Here is an 18,899-nt window from a genome sequence, read left to right on the forward strand (position 1 = left end):
CCCTGAGGTATCTTTAAAAAGCATTTGGGCTATGGCTTCATGCTTGATATAAACTGATTTACGATCACACTGGTGATCTGCCCTCAGCCATGTGGTCCTGCTGTTTCCACCCATGCAACCAAAGCTAGCGATGGTGGGGCTGTGCAGCAACTTTGCTGATGCATTAAAAAAACCCAACCAACCAACCAACAATTATTTTCTGTACATGTTCCCTGACACAGATTGACAAATGATGCTGATGCATGGGGTGGCTGCATGATTACTAGGTCCAACAAGAAGCAGCGGTAATTAGCAGCACGGAGCTGTGGGGAATAGTCCCTTCTGGGAGCAGAAGAGTCATCCATTGCTCCACACCAGCGGTGAGATTCCTCCTTTTTAATGTCTGAATTTGCAGCAGCTTCTGTCAATACTTTAAGTCCCAACAGACATAATTATAGGCTCTTCAGAAGACAGCTGGGGTCAGTTAAAAAAAAAAAAGGGCTCAATTAGAATACAGCTGGATCTGAGACACAAAAATCCGAAATTGTGAGCTGAAAAACCCCGGTCTGACTCACGGGGCCTCTCCCTTTTCAACCTCAGTGTCCTTTGGGGAACGTCTCGAGTTTTGTGATATGTGTGTTCAAAACGGCCATGAACCCTGCCAGTGCTCTCTGAGCCACTGCCCAGGCACCACCGGAAACCAGAAATTACGCGGAATACAACCTGTGTCCTTTGAAAAAGCACTTTTGGGTAGATGTGGAATCCATTTTTCCTTGTGCAAAACGTGCATCCCTCTCTGATCAATTGCTATTGCAAGTCCATGCATCAACTTCTCTGCTCACAGTTCCCTGAATACCGAGGTCTGTTTAATTCATCTATTTACTTGGCAAGGAGTGACTCCTCCACTCATCGAGAGAGGCAGGGCATGAACCTGGTTCTACAGCTGTTTGGCCAAGACTTGCAGGAGTCCTGTCCAGGAAGCCTTGGCAGCAGAAGACAGTGGTAGCAAAAGCAGTTTGTTCTTTTACCCGTTGGTGAGGTAGATAACGTGAGGTAGATAACCGTAGTTACACCTGACTTCCATTACACAGTGTAATAGCCGGTACAACTGCCTAGGCTCGGCACATATTCGTGTACTAGCCCTTTAGTTAGTTGGACATGAGCGATAACAAATACATTCCCCAAGAGCAAAAGTCTGGGTTTTAAAATTGGAACTACAAAACAGAGCAAAAAACCTGATCACAAACTTACTGAATGTTCTTTAGGAAAGCAGGGTGATATGCTGGGACATTTCCTTACTAGTGACTCACACCTTATTTCTATACATAATTTTGTATGCATTTCTACGTCCATCTCAGGCTTCCCGGTGAATTGTGGTTTTGGGATCCTCCGAGCTGGATGCGTGGTATTTATTTGTGCCCCTTCAGGATTTCTGAATCAACAGCTATTTGCCGCTGAATAATTTAGTGTTAACAGTTTCATTTGGTGTATCTGAAGATTTATTACAGCAACCTTCTTTAGAGGCAGCATATGCGATAGCTCATTTGACTACGTTTCAGTCCCATGTATCTTACACCGGTATTAGCTTCAGATCACTCATCCTGTTCTGTAAAGGGAAGAAAACCCCTGAGCAAAACATGTTTATTGCAACACTTATTTTTCCTGGGTTTGTACTCATTTATTTTGACCTGGAATAAACTCTGTTTTATCTGGATTGACTGAAATGTGATGTTGCCCTGGCCTTTGTCAGAACTATTGAGTCTTCAAAAAAAAAAAAAGAGAACCAGAAAAAAAAGAGCAATAGAGGATTGATGGTCTCAGAAAGCTCTGGACCAGTGTTGCATATTGGTGTCACCGGTACATCAATTCACAACTGAGACGAACACGATGTACCGTTCTGTTGTCACACTTAGGTTAAACAGGGCTTGTACAACACACATATATACAACATGCATGATAAAAGCACTTCTGTTATGAACACATAGTAGCAGGTGTTAAATTTACATGAAAAGAGAGTCAATTACATCCAGAACAGCTGAAATATTATGTGTATATCATAACTGGTTCACCATTGCTTGACACAAGCATATTACTTAAAGTACTACAGTTGGTGGTTGCGTAATAGTTAGCTGTACAGAATATTCCTCGATCCAGTAAGAACTCGTTTAATTAGAAGAACTAATTAGCTCAGTGAACATGGAATGAACACATGCTGCTCTCCTCAAATAGGTAAATTCAGTAAGATGTGGTTTAACTTGTATGAGACTTTTGAGCCCGTGACTTCCACTTAGATGTTCCTCCAGTTCTTTCGGGCTGTGTTACGTCAAATTGTAGGGTTATTCTGAAGCCTGCTGTGAAGTCCACGGGACTCTATCTTGTATAGATACAAGGGAAACAGGGGAAGGGGAAACAAACATACTTTATCTATTTTGACACAAAAGGTGTTATGTTTACATAAACTCTTATTCTATATCAAAATACCATACGGCATATGTTCAAAAGGTTTCTGGAACAAAATAAACACATTACAGGTATTCTCACATCCATGATCTTCCATTTGTTGGCTTATCTCACAAAAATTTCTGTTACCAGAAAAAATTTAGGACATTGAGAAGCATGTAGAAATATGTCCTTGGCTGCACTAAATTCTGTATTCCAGATTTTTTGGGGGAAAGAAATGTACTGCTGAAGTTACTGGTCTTAAAATACTACTTTCTAATCCCTCTGCAGAGAGAAAAGCAGTGAGTCAAACAGAGTCAATGTTTATACTTTGCTTACTCCATCTAAGTGTATAAGTCACTAGAAGCATGTTCTTGTACATAAAGTGCTGGCAGACCCTGTGTTGCTTTATATGTCCTATTTGCGAACAAACTGGCTCCAACACATACCATTATCCAAAACAGTCCTCTGTTAAGTAGCCAAGTGCTTTTAATCCTCATGGACAGATACTTTATCCTATTTTTAATCCTTTAATGCAAAATCACCAGTGCATCCCTTCTGAAGACTTGATTTGTTATACAGCAGTTTTGCAGCAAAAGTAACTAGAGGTGTACATAGAAAATATGTATGTGTAGCTATGTTGATATATAAAAGGGTGCATGCCATGCTGCAATTTGAAATATGTTATTGATTTTTATAGACCAAAACCTCCTGCCATTCCTTAGGCAGTATAAGAAAACCCAAAGTGTAACGAACAATAAACGTTTATATTCTTCAAAAAAAGGCAGCAAATAGGAAGTACCCAATGTGAGTACCGGCTACATAAAAGAGGCACGTATATAGTATAATCCCCAGATATATCTGTGAATTAAGCTATTTCAGTCAGACATGAGAAAAAATCTGGAGAATTTCTTTAAACTTATGTAGGAAAATTATGTTTAAAATTACATAGGAAAAGGATAGGTAGAGAAAACGTGTACACCTTCTTGGCATCGTCATCCAGATTCAGCTGCGAAATATCTAATGACTGCTCCCTATCATTTCTAGATTGGTGAAAATGTAAAGAAAAACTAACCTGATTTGTTACCAGTCATTTTATAACCCACCTAAAAAGGAAAAATTTTCCATCCAGTCAAATTATTTACCTGCAGGACAGAAGGAAAATACTTAGGGCATGATCATTTTTGCTGTTCATCAAAACTGCATATAAGCATGTATTCTGAACTGTACTGACTGTATATATTCTAATGGGACTTACATTAAATATTTTTTGGCTTAATTACCGAGATGGCTTTCCAGTATATTGAAGTAAAAAGACAGGACAACTCCAATACCACCAATAAACTGAAAAGTTCAGACAAAAATTCATCTTGGACCATTAAAGTAATCTGAAGATGTAAGAATTGCACTGGAATTCCAGTAAAAAAAAAGGAACAGGAACTGAAAATTCAACTAACAACATTATTTCAGAACATTAAAGACATCAAAAAACACGAATAAGAATTTCACTGCAATTCAAGGAAAACTATTAGGTTAGCTGCAGGATTTAAAACAGCTATAGTGCAAGAGCTTTTCGATGCCCACATCTCATCATTGCTGCCGGTATTCAATATATGCCTTTAGTATTGATGTTTAGAGTTCAACTAGCTCTAAAAAAATCTTGTAATGTATCCACTATTCAACAGCTTCATCACCTTTTAACAAAGTAATTTGGAAAACTCTCACTATCTGCCTTTAAATACTATTCGTTGAAAGATGAAAAATCGATAAGGTAGTAACCATATTTAAATATACCAGTCTCTCTTCCTCTTTCTGTTAAGCTAAATTTAGAGCCTGCCTGGCATAAAAGCACATACAAGCAGAAATGTGGTCTGTTTGTAACATAGGCACATCTGTATTTTGCCTGCAGCAGCTAACGGGTGACTTTATGGATCACAAAAGTATTTTCTCAGGAGACAATTAATTTTAGGTATTTTTAGAATCATGCATAATAAACATTTTGAAATGTGGTCCAGTTACTCTTTGAAGATAATTTTTGTTACAGAAATAAGAAGCTCAACATTTTATAGACACTACAGCCAAGCTAAATACTCAGCTGGAGTCCGCTTATTATGGCATTTTGCTACATAGCCTTAAAAACCCCCACCCTTCCCATATGAACTACTGGAACCGTATTTACAATTGATGGGATTCTGAAAAACATGGATGTTAAAAATGTTGCTGGACAAAAGAATTACTGATCTGTTTTCTTCTTCCTGCATCTAAAAGTGTTGTATGAATAAGAAGCAATGTACTAAAGCTTTGGGGAGGGGAAGAAGGAGTAAAAGAATTCTGGAAAAGACATTTTCTCCAACCCCTTGTCAAACAAAAATGACGGGCTTTCAGAAAACAGATCTGTTTAACTGGAGGGAACGTGCATGTCATACGATGTTAAACCCTCCCCTCAATTTTGTATGAGTTATTTTGATGTGCTGCATTGTTTTTTTTAAAGCCCATCTCACAGATCATCAAAATTTTTCTGAAAGGTGTTAAAGCACTTTGTAATTGCCAGCTCAATTTAAGATGTCCTCAGAGTCTGCATTTGTGTGAGACCAGGAGCGGTAAATGGAAAAACTCACATCGAATAACAAATCTGTCCGGTGGTCCTCAGTGGGTACAATTTATCCTCCCGCAGCTGTGAAAGGTTAGCAAAAACTGAGATCAGCCTCAGTTGGCTCAGCTCTCAAGGAGGTTACTTGAGAATCATCTGCTCAGAGGATGTATGAAAATCCCCATTTCTGACTTCGGCTGTAGTTATTCCAGACTAGGGCAAGCTTACTTCCATGGTCTGAGAGCAACAGGGGCATCTGCATCCCAAGTCACTTTTTAGAAGAGGAAGGTCTCTTACTAATGACTGAAATCTCTCTTTCATGTTCCCTCTCCAACAAAGCTTTTAGCAGCAAATACGACATAATGCTAACTTCTATATACTCTATGCTCCTTCTATTTACAAAGTAGTTTTACATTTTATTATATTGCATTGTACAACTTTACATAGTACTGTTATCCTTTCAATTCATAGTTCAGCAATTCAATACATATTTAGATAACTGCCTCCCCACGTCCTGTTATACATTTAGCTTAAAAAAAATTGTAGAAAACAAGCACAGTGGTGCAACGTCCAGGCACTTTCAATGTTGCTCTGCAAAATAAGCAAGCACCCTGTTTGAAAGCATGGCAACTTTTTTTGGGGGGAAAAAAAAATTGAATCTTTGCTCATAATGGATTTTTTAAAACATCCTTTGTACAGTTCCAAGTATTCCTGAGAAAGGTCTGTAAAATACGACTGATATGTTTATATTTCAGCAGTGGGTCTGAGTGAACAGTAACTTTCATCACCAGATGTTCCGCTGATCGCACAGAAGACGTGTAGGGAGTCATGCATCCATGGTGAGTGCATTGTATCTTCGTGGTAGATCTAGACAAAAAATAATCACAAATTCAGTAAAAGTTTCAGTTCATTATTATAATCATGCGGTTTAAAAAGGTACGCAAAAAAGATATCCAACCTTGTCTTCAAAGCTGTTTCGCAAAGGCAGCATAACAAAGAAATGAGAAAGAAGAGTAATTTAGCAATTTCTTAGCATTCATATAGGCACTGTTCTGTGTATTACCGGATCATTTTTAGTTACAGCTATCCAGTATAGGAAAGAAACAATTCTCTGTGCAGTAATTTTTTATTCGATCTTAGCAGAACAAAATTCTAATGTTTTTTTTTTCTTTTTTTTTTTTTTTTTTTTCGGTAAACAGGGGGAAAACATGCAGTTAAATAGAGTAAACGCTCACTACATCCGTGCCACGTGACAAGACTGTGTATTTTTTGGCCTGAAGGACAGTCTTACAGCACAGGATCTAACTAGACTGGTAGAGCTCCTCTAGAGCTGACCGTTATTTGTTCTTCACCCTGAGGTTCACCAGTCAACAAGTTAGTTAGCCTGAATTTACGTTAGTGAAACTGAGATCAGTGGCCACCATAAACAGTTTCTGGACATCCAGCTTTCTGCCACTCTCGGAGGCTTCCTGTACTTGTTCAGCTGCAGTTTATCAATTTTTTGTGTTTACATTTCCCTAACTTGAAAGATGTGTAGATAGGTCACAGGCTGACCCAGTGAGTGACCCGTCTGCCCTGCCATCTCAAACCAAGTGCACTGCCTGTGCTGTTCTGGGGAGCTGACAATATTTAGAAAAGCATATTTTGTTTGCAACAAGAGCCCTAAATTAACGTAATATACTTTTAATGTTTAATCGAGTAATTTTGCAGAAGAGGAAAACATGTTCTATTAAGTCTAATTTGTTAGATACTTAGGTCACTTGATAGCAATGTAAAGTTCAAGTCAGTGGTTTTCTACATGATGTTGCACAGCCATAAAGAACAGTGCTTGTAAACATCATCTTTTAAGCTGCCTTTTGGTCTAATAGAAGAAGAAAGTGAAAAGTATGTCCTTCACAGTGAGCCCTCCACTTTGACATTCCAGTTGCTGTAATATTTTGCCCGTTAACCGAAATCAATATGACATTGGGTTTGTAAATCTATCAAGATAATAGGGAGCGTGCTTTAACAATACTTAGATGTTCTAAGATAATCTTAACTATTGTACTGCGACAGTGCAGAACAGAGTGATTTGCTTTTGATTTGACTATTGCAGAATTCAGAAACCACAGAAGTTCCAGCACCTGCATGCAAATTAAATGTCTTGGAAAGGTTTACTTGCAAACAGCTTAGAGTAAGCAGGTGGCAAGTCCTATGAACGAGTATCTCTGAGCAAAGTTCAGCAGTGAGTATCCATGGTAGGTAATGTACGTGAAAAAATGAGTGAGCCAAATGTGCAAAATTAGTAGTTTACACACTAAGAAAATGGTGGTCATGAGCAGAAGAGCAGGGAAATCTAACAAAAGCAAGGGGATGCAGCAGTCACTTATTCTCAAATGGATCCTCCCTTACACTCCTACAACAAAATTCAGCCCCTTCATGAGACTGTTCACCTGAAATGATATTGCACTCTTCCATAACAAGACTGATTGCCGTAAGCATTATTTTATTGAAAATAAACCTAACTTACAAACAGCAGCCTGGTGCAGTGGTAGTGCTTTGCCACTTGCATGTTTTTGCATTATTTTGAACAACTGTTCAACTTACTGTGGAATTCGCCTATATATTTTTTAGAGACTTAAAATGCTGCATTTTTAGCTAACAGTCACACATGGACTATGTGTTGAGTAACTGGGAGATTCCAAAACCATTCTTCTAAACTTCAAGTACTATGAATCACAATGCAGCCTGTACCGTTCATTTTATGTGCTTGATACTACAGATTTACAACGAGCTTTCTTTTGTCATTATGAAGGCAAAATTAAAGAGCACAGGTATGGAGATTACTTCAGTAAGCCAGTTTTCATCTAATTTCACAGCATGACACGAGGTAGAAGTGCAACTGTTCTTTGATTCTCTCACCTCTCTGATGCTACTATTTAAATACATTGTCCTAAAATGATCCAAGAAAACATTAAAACATAGGTCAGATAAATTAGCACGAATATTTTAACAGTGCGCATAAATAGCATGTTGGCATTTGGCCAAAATTAAAAGAAAACATCCTCTAATGGGAGAAAAAAATAATAAAAGGAACTTAAGTTGGATATAATTGAGGAAATGGAAATTTTGCCAGAGAATCTTGACTTGTGACTTTTCACAGATTATTACAATGTAGAAAACATGAGGTAAAACCCAGCAAAGGATCTCCGATGACCACAGCAGTGAGGAGACTAACAGTATGTGTCAGTGAAGACTCCACCCTGATGTACACTGTATACCAACACCAGGCTGAGGCTTTCAGTCAACAGAAACTGGTTTTAGGAATCCACCAAGTGTATCATTTACTTTCCACATCCCGTTACTCGCCCTTTTTATATTTAGCTAAACAACATGAAGAGCGATCGAGTTTTCAGTTAGATTTCAGTCAGTTTTCAGCATTAGCTAGTTTTCAAGCAGAGAACCACCTCTGCGGGCTCCTGACATGCAGTACGTGCCTGTTCGTGGATGATGTCAGAAAGCTCTTTCACCATATCCCGAAAGTTTGATTTTAGCCCCTCATGGTACTCCACTTGATCCTCCTTAATGAGTCGCTCGTTGAGCTCCAGAGCAATTCCACAGGCTTGTATGAACTTCCTGGGGAGGAAAGGAATGAACTTTGGGCATCACAATAGCCCAGTTTTCCACTGAAGCAAGCAACCAACCAGACAGGCAAATCTTATTTCCCCCCTCCCCCCTTTTCTCCAACATTTGGGACAAGTCACATTCTAGGAGCATCCCTGGCACAGCGGATCAGGGAATGGGAAGGGATTCCAGCACAGGTATTGGGCTTTCTGCTGGAGCTTTTTCCAGCCTGGATCCTCAGCAGATGGGACACATGCACCCGCGGTGCAACACCATGGTCTCACAGCTTCACCCCTGCCTGTAGGACCACACACAGTTTGCCGGTCCCAGGTAAGCCCAACCAGCTGCACATCGGGTCACAAGCCCAAGGGATGCCGTGGTCAGGCACAGAGGGGAAATGAATTGTACAGGGCTTGACAGACTTGGATGTATGTGTTGTACCATGTGTGCTTGAGAGGTTAAGTTGCTAACAGCAGATAAATCCTCCAGAAAGAAATTTAGGTCATGGGGGCTGTAATATTCTTTTCTTGGTTACTGGAACTTTTTTTTTTTTTTTTAATAGATTCCAATGAAAATACAAGCATGACTGGGATTTTCTGGGATTTTTTCCATACATAGAGATAGTGCTTGCCCTTCTGGCTGCACTGCAAGGCTGGAAAGTAAAACCGCCTTCCCTCTGCTCTGCATCCACATGTGGCATGTTTGCAGGGCTTCTTCCTGTCTTTGTTCCATGGTTTGCTAGGTTACTCAGTACAGTGAAGGAAAATAGGATTGGCCCAAATGCTGCTTTCTCCATACAGTGACCAATGAGCAAAACGGGAGTCACGGGGAAGTTCAGAAAATAGTGTGCCGAAGGCTCATCATCCTGAGGTGAAGCAGGAGCTACCTGATTATATCTTGGGGGGACACTTTCAAGTGGGAGCTAAAACATACCCTTAAGGGACCGGAATTAGAAAATCTCCCCATGGAGATCACAGCCCTGAGCTTGGGAACTCTTGACGTATATAGTTACATTACTTTTTTTCATATGTCTGAGCACCCACAACGCTGTGAGACCTGGATCTTCATAAGGCACGTCTAAGCATTCAGCATTTGCTGATTTTGGAGACAGACAAAAATATAAGTAAAGCAGGTACTATGTTCCAGCTGGCTGACTAGTTTTTATTATATTAGAAATCCTACCTGAACATTTCTTTTAACTCATTCACCTTCTTAGTAGGATATTTGCTGGACTGGCTGTCACTTAGGAAAGCTCTGGCATAGGCCAAGGGACCAGCATTAACCTGGAACCAAAGAAATAAGAAATTATGCTAGAACTTTTGTTGCGTGGCTAAGGGCAGTTGTGAAGGGAGTAAAAATTAAAAAAAAAAACCCCAACAAAACAGAACCAGCATTAGCATATCATTTGAATGCCACCAACTCTGCATTACTAACATCACCGGAGGCACCTGAAGTTTCAAAAGTTATCAGTTTTTCTATCTAGGTTTTATAAGATTAAAAGATAAATGGAGACAAAAAGAGAGATGCAATCTGTTTCCTCATACCTTTCTCTTATTTGCATTTGGAAAAGCAGTGCGGTCTGAGTCTTAAGGTCATTTATCCAGCTTGAAAAGTCAGGGTTACAGAAAGGCTATTTGGGCCTGATATTTGCAGTACATACTTAACTCTTGCAGATTATTTCAGCATTCACCCGTGGCCAGCTAATGTGCAATTACCCTTGGACTTGACACTGTAAACACCGCTGGACAAATTGCTTACTACCACGACCCATCTGCTAATGTCCCGCTATATGCGGCAGGGAAAGCTGCGCTGGCAGGTTGATGGTTGCAGCGCTGCAAATGAGGTAGTTAATGATTTCTGGAAAGCAAATGTGTTGCGTTGCAAAAAGATGACTCACTCTGAGATGGGTATATAAACATAATTCTGAACAGACATCCAGCCTTACCTGCACGGAAACACAGCCTTGCAATTTGAGCTGCAGCTGGATCATGTCAACATCACCAGCAGAGCAGAGTTTCTGCAGCTCTGCTGTCTTGTCTTTTATTTCATCGGTAGCAACGTCAATTGGTTTTAAATTAACCTGATGTTCATAATTGACTGGAATTCTCTTCTTTACGTACGGAAAGGAGTTCAAAGCTAGCAGAAACAGCAAAGGGATTTTATAGCTTGAAAAGTCATGCAACAAATAGAAGTACTCTTCATAGAACATATACCAGCAGATCCTTGCCCTCAGGGTTTTACTCAGTGTGTGTGAAAACCTGGACAAGGCTGTAATTTACCAGCACAATTTATTAATTTGTAAAAACCTGCAAACAGAAATACAAGGTAAATTCCCCCTCCCAACCAGAATATTGTATCGTCATTCTGTTTATGTGGCTGAGAGAATTTCTGACTCTGACTTGGGATATTCTCATGAGCAAAAATAGTCTAAAGATAGTTGCTGATACACACTGTCATGTCCATATGCTTGTACTTACTAGTTAGAATGGTCCTTTTTTTACATTGTTCTTCCACGCTTCCATGCTTTTTTCCAGATAAAGTATAAGGAGTTTCAAATACAAATCTATTGATATTATGATTTCTTTCAAATTCAGTCTTTCTTTCGGAGATTTCTTTGTCTTCAAAATAGGGCTTCACGTAAGTCACTTGAATATGAGCATACTTAGGATCAAGGTCTTTAATGTTGACCTGTGAAATAAGGTGGTTACTCACTAGAAGAACAAAGGTTAATAACTTAACTTAGAATTGGTTAGTTTACCCACACAGATCCGATTTAAATGGATTCCCTGCTGCCCCAGCGCCATTGCAAACAGGGGAATGACACACCAAACACTCCCTTTGGCCTCACCTTGATGTCTAGACCATCGCTAGCAGATACACAAGACAAGGAGGTGTGGCACAAGAAAGAACTCATCAGATGCCAAACAAGCTGCATCTGGAACAGGGAGCCATACTGCCTTACCCGTCACGCAGCACACACCTTAGCCACTCAGTCCTTCTAATATGCCTGTATTGCTCCCAGGCCATGAGCTCACACAGTGCTGTGCTGCAGCGTACAAACCTGCAGGCTTGCACAAAGCAAGCTTTGGGATCACCAGCACTATCTTTGGTAACCCAGACATACCCATGGTTGCAACTTCAGGGTGTGAACAGCCCTTGCAGGGAGAAACAACGGTTATTCCATAGGAAAAGGAAGGAGCTACAGCTACAGGGCCCCACAAGATTTAGACTGGCAGTGTCAAAGCAACAGTAACTCTGCTTCCCATCACCTGCTCCTCTGTGCTGGCTCTTAAACGCCTCCCAACAAGAGGGCTCAGTGGGATGTGGATTGCAATTTTCCACTCATAGTTCCCAATTTATTCATTTCCACCTGGAGCCAGATCAGCACCAAAACTGGTCAAGCTGTGCAACACATCCCCACAGGAGCATGAGGCTGCGAGGCACAGTTGGGAGCAAGGTACTTTGTGGAAGAGGGTGGGAGAGAAGGCTCGCTCCTCCCTTCCTACTGGCAGAAGTAAGGGATGCTCTGTGGTCTCCCATCTCCAGCTCCACAGAGCAACGCTCATCCTTCTGTGCTCCATTTGCACAGTGCTTAGAGCAGCGCAGCCCCAGTCCCTGACCAGTGTTAGGATACAAGCGGCATTTATGTCACGCTCATCAGTGCACCTCGAGTATGTGGCCTTGATGTTCACTGCCAATAGCACTTTGTTAGCTTGTTCGTGCAGTTTACCTTGTTAGAATCCTGGATAATCTTTACAGTCTCTGACCCAAATTTTTCTCCATAAAGTTTCAGAAGTCTGAAGGAAATCTCCGAGAGGCCTGTCAGCTTGGGTTCCTTATAGATGTATTCCTTCCCATCTTCTTCTTCAAAGAACGTCTAAAATTAATCACAAATGAGTATCGAGGAATGGCTGGGTTTCTTTGCTTGGAAAACTTGATTTTTGATTTTCCACTTTGAAAGCAAGCATCTACTAACATTTCAGAAAGTCAAGAAGGTTTAGACAGTTATGGCTCACTGAACGTGGCCTGTTTTAATGGGTTTCTTTAAAAAACATGTGAAAAAAAATCGTAAAATTCCTCAACCAACACAAACGTGTCATTGCTGAACACAGAGGCTTGCACATGACAGGGAGAAATCTAAACAATATGGAAGATGGGTTTGGCCAGAAGCTGGCTTTTTGGAAGGCTGGAAAGAGGCAAGTGGAGAAAATTCACAAAAAACATAAGGCATAGAGGAGGAGCAGAAAGATAAGTCGAGGAAGCCCTGATAGCAGAGCCACATGAACAGTCTGAAAAGAAGGATTTTGTGTAGGCTGCAAGGGACTTCAAGCAGTAAATAAAGAAATGGGTTTCCTGTGTTTTGATTCCTCTCGTTTTCTGGGAAGTGGGATTTGGTGTATTTGCTGCAAGGAGACAAAATTGCATTAAAGGTCGTGCCTGCATCACCAGTCCTCCCTGTAATGGAAACAGCATGAAAGCTTCATGCTTTGGTGAGCTGTTCCAGTCAGAAGTTGTGATAAAGTGTCAAAAATATCTCTGTGTAGCTGGCGTATAAAGCCGGCTAAGCTTTAAAGTGCAAAACTGGATCAAGTATTGGTTGTCAGGATGAAGTTTTACATAGCTTAATTTTAGGGGCTGATCCAGTAATTTCTACAGCTTCTAGAAAACTAAGCTAGCAGTTGTTTCCTTTTATCTATCGCTAATCTTATTTACTTTTTACATATCCAAAGTTGAAGATGAGGACAAAAATAAAACCTATGTTTGCTGCAACAAAAGTCAATGCTCCCATATGTTGTGCATGTAATGACAATGGTGTTCAGAGGCACAAACTCAAGATGTTTTCAGGGGTATTCATTGTCTCCTCTAAAGGAAGGAACAAGGAAAGGCAGGGCTAATATAATTTACATAGCATTTTCTAAAGAGGGATCCTGCATCTCCCCCTTGGTTATGGGTCCACAAGCAGAAGCTGATAGTTCAGAGACACAAGGGAGATGAGGGGTAACACACTTTATTAGATTAACTGCTATAGCTGGAGAAAAAAACCCCACACACAGCTGCTTTCAGGCTCAGAAGGCTGCATCGGATACGGTAAGATCATGCTCCTTCTTGAGACTGAGCCCCAGATCTTGTCCATTTTTCCAGCTACCTCAGCTAACAAAACCCCCTACCTGTCTCTACAAGTATGTAACCAACACTGATACGTATTTTGCCTCCAGCTTCTCCCGGGGGAGAAGAGCAATTGTCTGCAGACAAAAATGGCTGTTACTGCTGCTGTTTACATACCATGGTTATATACTATTACTGTTTATACACCATACACGCTAAATTGTGTTTGTGTAACTTCTGATAACTATAATTACACTCCTACCCTCCCCACCCCCCACGTTTTCTGAACCCATTAAGCCATTTCCTAACTGCTGCGTTGTTTGATGAAAAGCCTGTGAGCAGAAACAAACTTCATAATAAATCAAGTGCTCCTGGAGAGGGACACAGACCCTCATCTCAAGGGTGCAATGCTGCAACGCTCACGCAGACGTGCCAGTGGCTGCACCAGAGGAGCCAGCAGGCTTCTCAGCTTCAGGTCTGACACTGCGGCAGCTTTAGGGGCCAGGATGCCTGGTGACGGGTAGCTGGTGAGCCAGGGTATATACTTACTTGTCCATAAAATGCCACTCTGAAAAAGGTTCCAAGAAGCCTCTTCCTTGTGTGCATTACTTCCAATATCTTAGCATATGCTCCATGAAGTGTCCTGTACAGCTGAGTAAGTTTCTGGAAATCAAGTCTTGACATCATTAAAGCAGAATTTTGCAAGCAGGAAATTCTAGCTAACACTGAAAGGTATCTGAACACAATCCTTTGGAGAATTCAAACTTGAATTTCTGGAGAGGTTGAACCCATGCCATTTTCTTTGAAAAAGGAGTCTCAGTCTTAAGCACGTGCTTAGCTTCAGGTCTGAAAGGTACCACAGGCTGCAGTAACACCACTATCCTTAGAGAGAAGGCTGAGCCTGCTGTCTCAGCCTGTTCCCTGACGGAGCCTTTAAGGGTAAAGCAGCTTGCAGTATTTTACCCAGAAATTCTATTTTGATTAAACACAGTTTTAAGATGAAAAAATAAATCAAGGCTTGTCTTAGCTTCAATTCTGTAGTTGGATGCTGCCCTGGTGTGGAGGGGATCAACTGTTCAGCAGTCGAGCAAGAGCCTCACCAAAGCAGGGGTCACAGCAGGTGCTGGGAAGGAGCATGGTGGAGGGCTGGTAACAGCCTCCTTCCCTCCTCTCCACTGGCCACTGAAATGCCTGCAGGTCTAGTCCTTCCTCTGAACACTTCTCCCTCTGTTTTTAACCCTTCAAACCCTCACGTCTCAAAAAAGAATCTGGCTTTGATGCGTATATGGGATGATGACAGCTTTATTTTAGCAGAAGGAAAGTGGGAATTATTCACTAAATATGAGTCTTCCGTGTCTTTAGTTTTAATAATTACCCTCCAGACCACTGCTTTCACCAATTTGTTTAATGACCAGCAATGAAGCACAGTTTGTGCTTCACCAACACCAGTTTATTAATTTGTAACTTCAAAAATAAAGTTCCTGTTTTTTTCTTAGTGATCTAGAAAATCGCCTGATACATGCAAACCAGTTCAAAACACCTACCTCAAATTCACGCCGCTTCTCATAAATAGGAATTATCAGTTTGGAAACTTCAGAAATTGTTTCATAACGCTCTGCTTTCCACAGGCCATCTACACATTGCTCCAGGAGCTCCACCAGGACCTCCTATCACAGCGACCAAACGGGTGTTGTTAATAACACTCAAAGTTAGAAGAGAAAATCATTTTAACTTCAGATACTTTAATAGGTCCCAGTATAAGCAGTCACAGTTAAATAAGTTTAAACCCTGTGTGTTCCCAGCCTTTTCAAGGGCATTCTAAATTGGGGAGGGTCGCAGAACAAAGGAAAAAGGACAAGTTATTTTTCAAAAGTTCATTCATTCTTAATAAATCATTAGCAAAATAGCCAGCAAGTATGCCTTGGTTATTTAGCCACATCCTCAGGACAATGCCAAAACTCTGGGAGGGAATGGAGATGACAGCACTGCAAGTCAGAAGTGCATGCCTGAGAAACATGTCCAAGGAACACGTGTGCAACAGCAGCAGGATGTGATGCTAAGGATCCTCAAGCCTAGTCCTGATGAATGGGCAATCGGGCAGCTGGGCTGCAGGGCCACCTTGCCCAGCCACGTGGGCCACCCGATGCAGTTGTACAGGGATGGGGCAGAATTGTGAGACTTCATGACTCATGGGAGGATCTACCCGCTTCCCCAGTGCCCTGCTATGGTTTCTGGATTGTTCTGCTAACTAAGTGTCCTGCAGCACAGCTCTAACTCAAGGGGAACCTGAGCTGACCTCTCACTTGGCAGGGTTGACTTGCATTCTGTCCCTCCTTGGAAATACCACGCTGTGCTGCCCTGTGCTGGCAGCATTAGCATTTGCATAACACGGCGGGCAAAGATTGCGGTGCAGCTTTTTCACTCTCAGTGCTAGAAAAGCCTTTCAAAAGAACCAAGAACTTACACCAGTTTTACTTATCTGAATTGCATACAGAAAACCCTTCAATGCAGATTTCTCTCAGGAAATTACCGTGGAACAGTCTTCCTTACAGATGCCGGCACACAAGTCTAATTTGTTAGAGCTCACACGAACAAATTCTAAAACTTAAATCCTAATCAGCTATCAGATATCCTGTAGTCTATACTACAGGACCTCACCTCACTGTAATGTACATCCATCATCCCACCATCTTCTTTCATTGCACCTTCTTCATCAATGTTGGGAGTAATTTTCCTGAAGGCAGTGCATCCACTGGGGAAAAGTTCTGTAGCAGACAAAAGCAAATGGATTAGTCAAATAACATATCTCAAATGTGTCATGCTTTAATGGCCAGGGAAGCAGTCTAGCTGATAGCACTGAGCCTGACAGCTAACAGGGGACCTGAGCCCCATTTTTGCTACTGATTACCTGCACGAGACTGAACACATCAGAACCTCCCCAGCCATTTGCCGTGGGAGTCATTCCTAGTATGGAACTAACACCAAGCACAACACATTTCCCAGTGTGCTATCTGGAAGTCATCTTTAACCGACCTAACCAGCTGCAACCAACCGAAAGTCAGGAGAGAAGGACAAGGGTATCTCTTTACACAGAAGATACAAGAAGCAAGCTGCTGCTGGATGCTGGAGAGCTGGGTGGTAAGTGAACAGGACTGTACACTCCTAGCAGAAAGCAGAGCTATGTACCCCAAAGCTTTGGGTAGTTCAGCCTGTACTGAACCCTTTCCAGCCTATGTATATGTAAAGAGCACCAGTGAGAGAGATAACTCAATGTATTCACTTGATATTCCTTTAGATTTGTTCCTCTTTTGTTTCTTCTCCTTTACCACCCGGTTGTGGTAAGCAGCCTCCAGGGTACAAATAAAGAATTGCTAACTTTTAATGCTCTCCCCTCTGCAGCCATGTGAAAGGTGTATACATATCAGAAAAACAAGTCCTGATTTTTCCCACTTAGCCAACATGAAGTAGAGAATTTGTGGGGACTCCAAGCCCCCTGAGCAAGGCACTTAAGACCTTTCCAGCCAAGGCAGTGCATGTGATCAGCTCATATGTAGCCTTAACCTTCTGAAATGTTAGGTGTCCATTTCAACAATTACTCCCTTACACGGAAACGAGAAATGGGGTCAATATATCAACTGTGGAACAGATATTTAAAATAAAACCTGCGAAGTGGTGTTACTTGAAAACACACAAGTCTGTCCTTCCTTTCTGTTTTGCATCAAACCACAATACACTTTTTTTCTGATTGTTCTTTACATATTTGTATAGTTAGGCTATAGCCTCATTTTTTGACTGAATTTTGACTGCTTTATTCTATAGTTTTCTGTACTGTCTACAGTGATACTTCTGATGAACATATTGACAGCCAGGTTTTAACATGGGCTTCCCCTGTGAGCACATTTCCTAACGTAAAATACAACTGAGCATTTAAACCAAGACATGATGTGTCAGTTCTTATTTCACTCAGCAACATGCCAACACGACTGTGTGAGCAGACCTGGCCAGCCTAGTAAATGCCTGTGTATGAACAATTGGATTCCTTTCTTAAAAAGTGCTCATCTTCTTCTAGCTTTATCTACTGTACTTTTTTTTTTTTTTCCTTTTTAGCTTGTTTCTAAAATGTAAAGTTTTTTTGGTAAAAAAAAATAATAATAAATTACCACATTGAGAGAAACTAGTCTTTAAAAAGACTTTGATCCCTCCCAAACCCATCACTGCATAGTCTTCCCTGCGCCTCCCAAACAGCACACACTTACTTTTCCGGTGGAGAAACTCTGCAACGAGAGCTGCTACATGAACATAACACATGGCTGCCTGCAAAGTACAAAGGGGAAATTAAAATGTCATCTGTACATCTGTCTTGTTGTGCACCATGTTTTTAATTACATGAATTACCTCTGAAAAGTCTCCATTTTTTACATGTATTTTTGCCATACTGTCCAGCCAAGTTTTCCGGAGCTCTGGGGTACTTGCATAAGATTTGGCTAAACTGTACTGTAGATCTATCAACATTTCTGGATCCTTTTCATGTTCCTTCATTTGAGCCGTAGCCATAAGCACCGTACGGATTCTCTTTGTCAAATCTTTGACTTCAGAAGGAAAAGCAGTTGCCTGACACAAAAAAAATCTGATTAGAAGCAAATACAGAAAAAAACAGGTGTTCCAGGCTTTGCTAAAGAAAGGCTGCCGCTAGCCTTCCAGCCAACATTCCACTTGTTGCCCATCTGAAAACACCGAGAACACAGAGATAAGACTAATTAGCTTTTACTTACTGAACCCACACTGCACACAGTGTGCAGTATTTCGTATGCAATTAGAGGCATTTCAGCCTGGGTGTGCACAGGGCTAATCTCTCCTGTTCATGCCAGGATGCCAAGTTGGCAGTTCCTGTGTTAGTGAGGCAGGTACTCTGGCATCCTGAGGAGCTGGTGTGAGAGCGAGACAGAAGTGCTACATGCATGCAAATGTTCTGGGACGGGACTGTAAACCATGCCTAGAGTATTTTTTATGTCATTCAACATCCAGCTTGTTTAGTCTCTGATGTGGTCACTCTTCAATTCCTAAAGGACCATAGGCATTTGTTGAGCTTCCCACCACAGGAATGTAATAAATAAAGTTCTGTAATCTCCAATGACAGAAGTCCTACGTCCTTTCTGGGCCCTACCCCATGGCTGCACCATGT

The 18,899-nt window shown here is 41.2% G+C and overlaps 1 protein-coding gene across 4 annotated transcripts in view; it reads right to left on the reverse strand.

The window, feature by feature from the left end:
• Positions 1–1,782: 1,782 nt before the first annotated feature.
• Positions 1,783–18,899, reverse strand: part of DOCK11 (dedicator of cytokinesis 11) — an 85,154-nt gene continuing 68,037 nt past the window's right edge. For all 4 annotated transcript variants that reach the window (XM_056359482.1, XM_056359483.1, XM_056359480.1 and 1 more), the window contains 11 exons: positions 18,113–18,328; positions 17,974–18,031; positions 16,376–16,482; positions 15,262–15,384; positions 14,267–14,380; positions 12,342–12,488; positions 11,089–11,299; positions 10,557–10,747; positions 9,794–9,894; positions 8,485–8,623; positions 1,783–5,875 (listed from right to left, as the gene is read on the reverse strand). In XM_056359482.1, coding sequence (XP_056215457.1) covers positions 5,753–5,875; positions 8,485–8,623; positions 9,794–9,894; positions 10,557–10,747; positions 11,089–11,299; positions 12,342–12,488; positions 14,267–14,380; positions 15,262–15,384; positions 16,376–16,482; positions 17,974–18,031; positions 18,113–18,328 — 1,530 coding nt within the window. In that variant the 3' untranslated portion in view covers positions 1,783–5,752. The remainder of the gene's footprint in view (positions 5,876–8,484; positions 8,624–9,793; positions 9,895–10,556; positions 10,748–11,088; positions 11,300–12,341; positions 12,489–14,266; positions 14,381–15,261; positions 15,385–16,375; positions 16,483–17,973; positions 18,032–18,112; positions 18,329–18,899) is intronic.

This window comes from Falco biarmicus, chromosome 14 (assembly GCF_023638135.1).
Source record: "Falco biarmicus isolate bFalBia1 chromosome 14, bFalBia1.pri, whole genome shotgun sequence".
In the NCBI taxonomy this organism is placed as follows: Eukaryota; Metazoa; Chordata; class Aves; order Falconiformes; family Falconidae; genus Falco; species Falco biarmicus.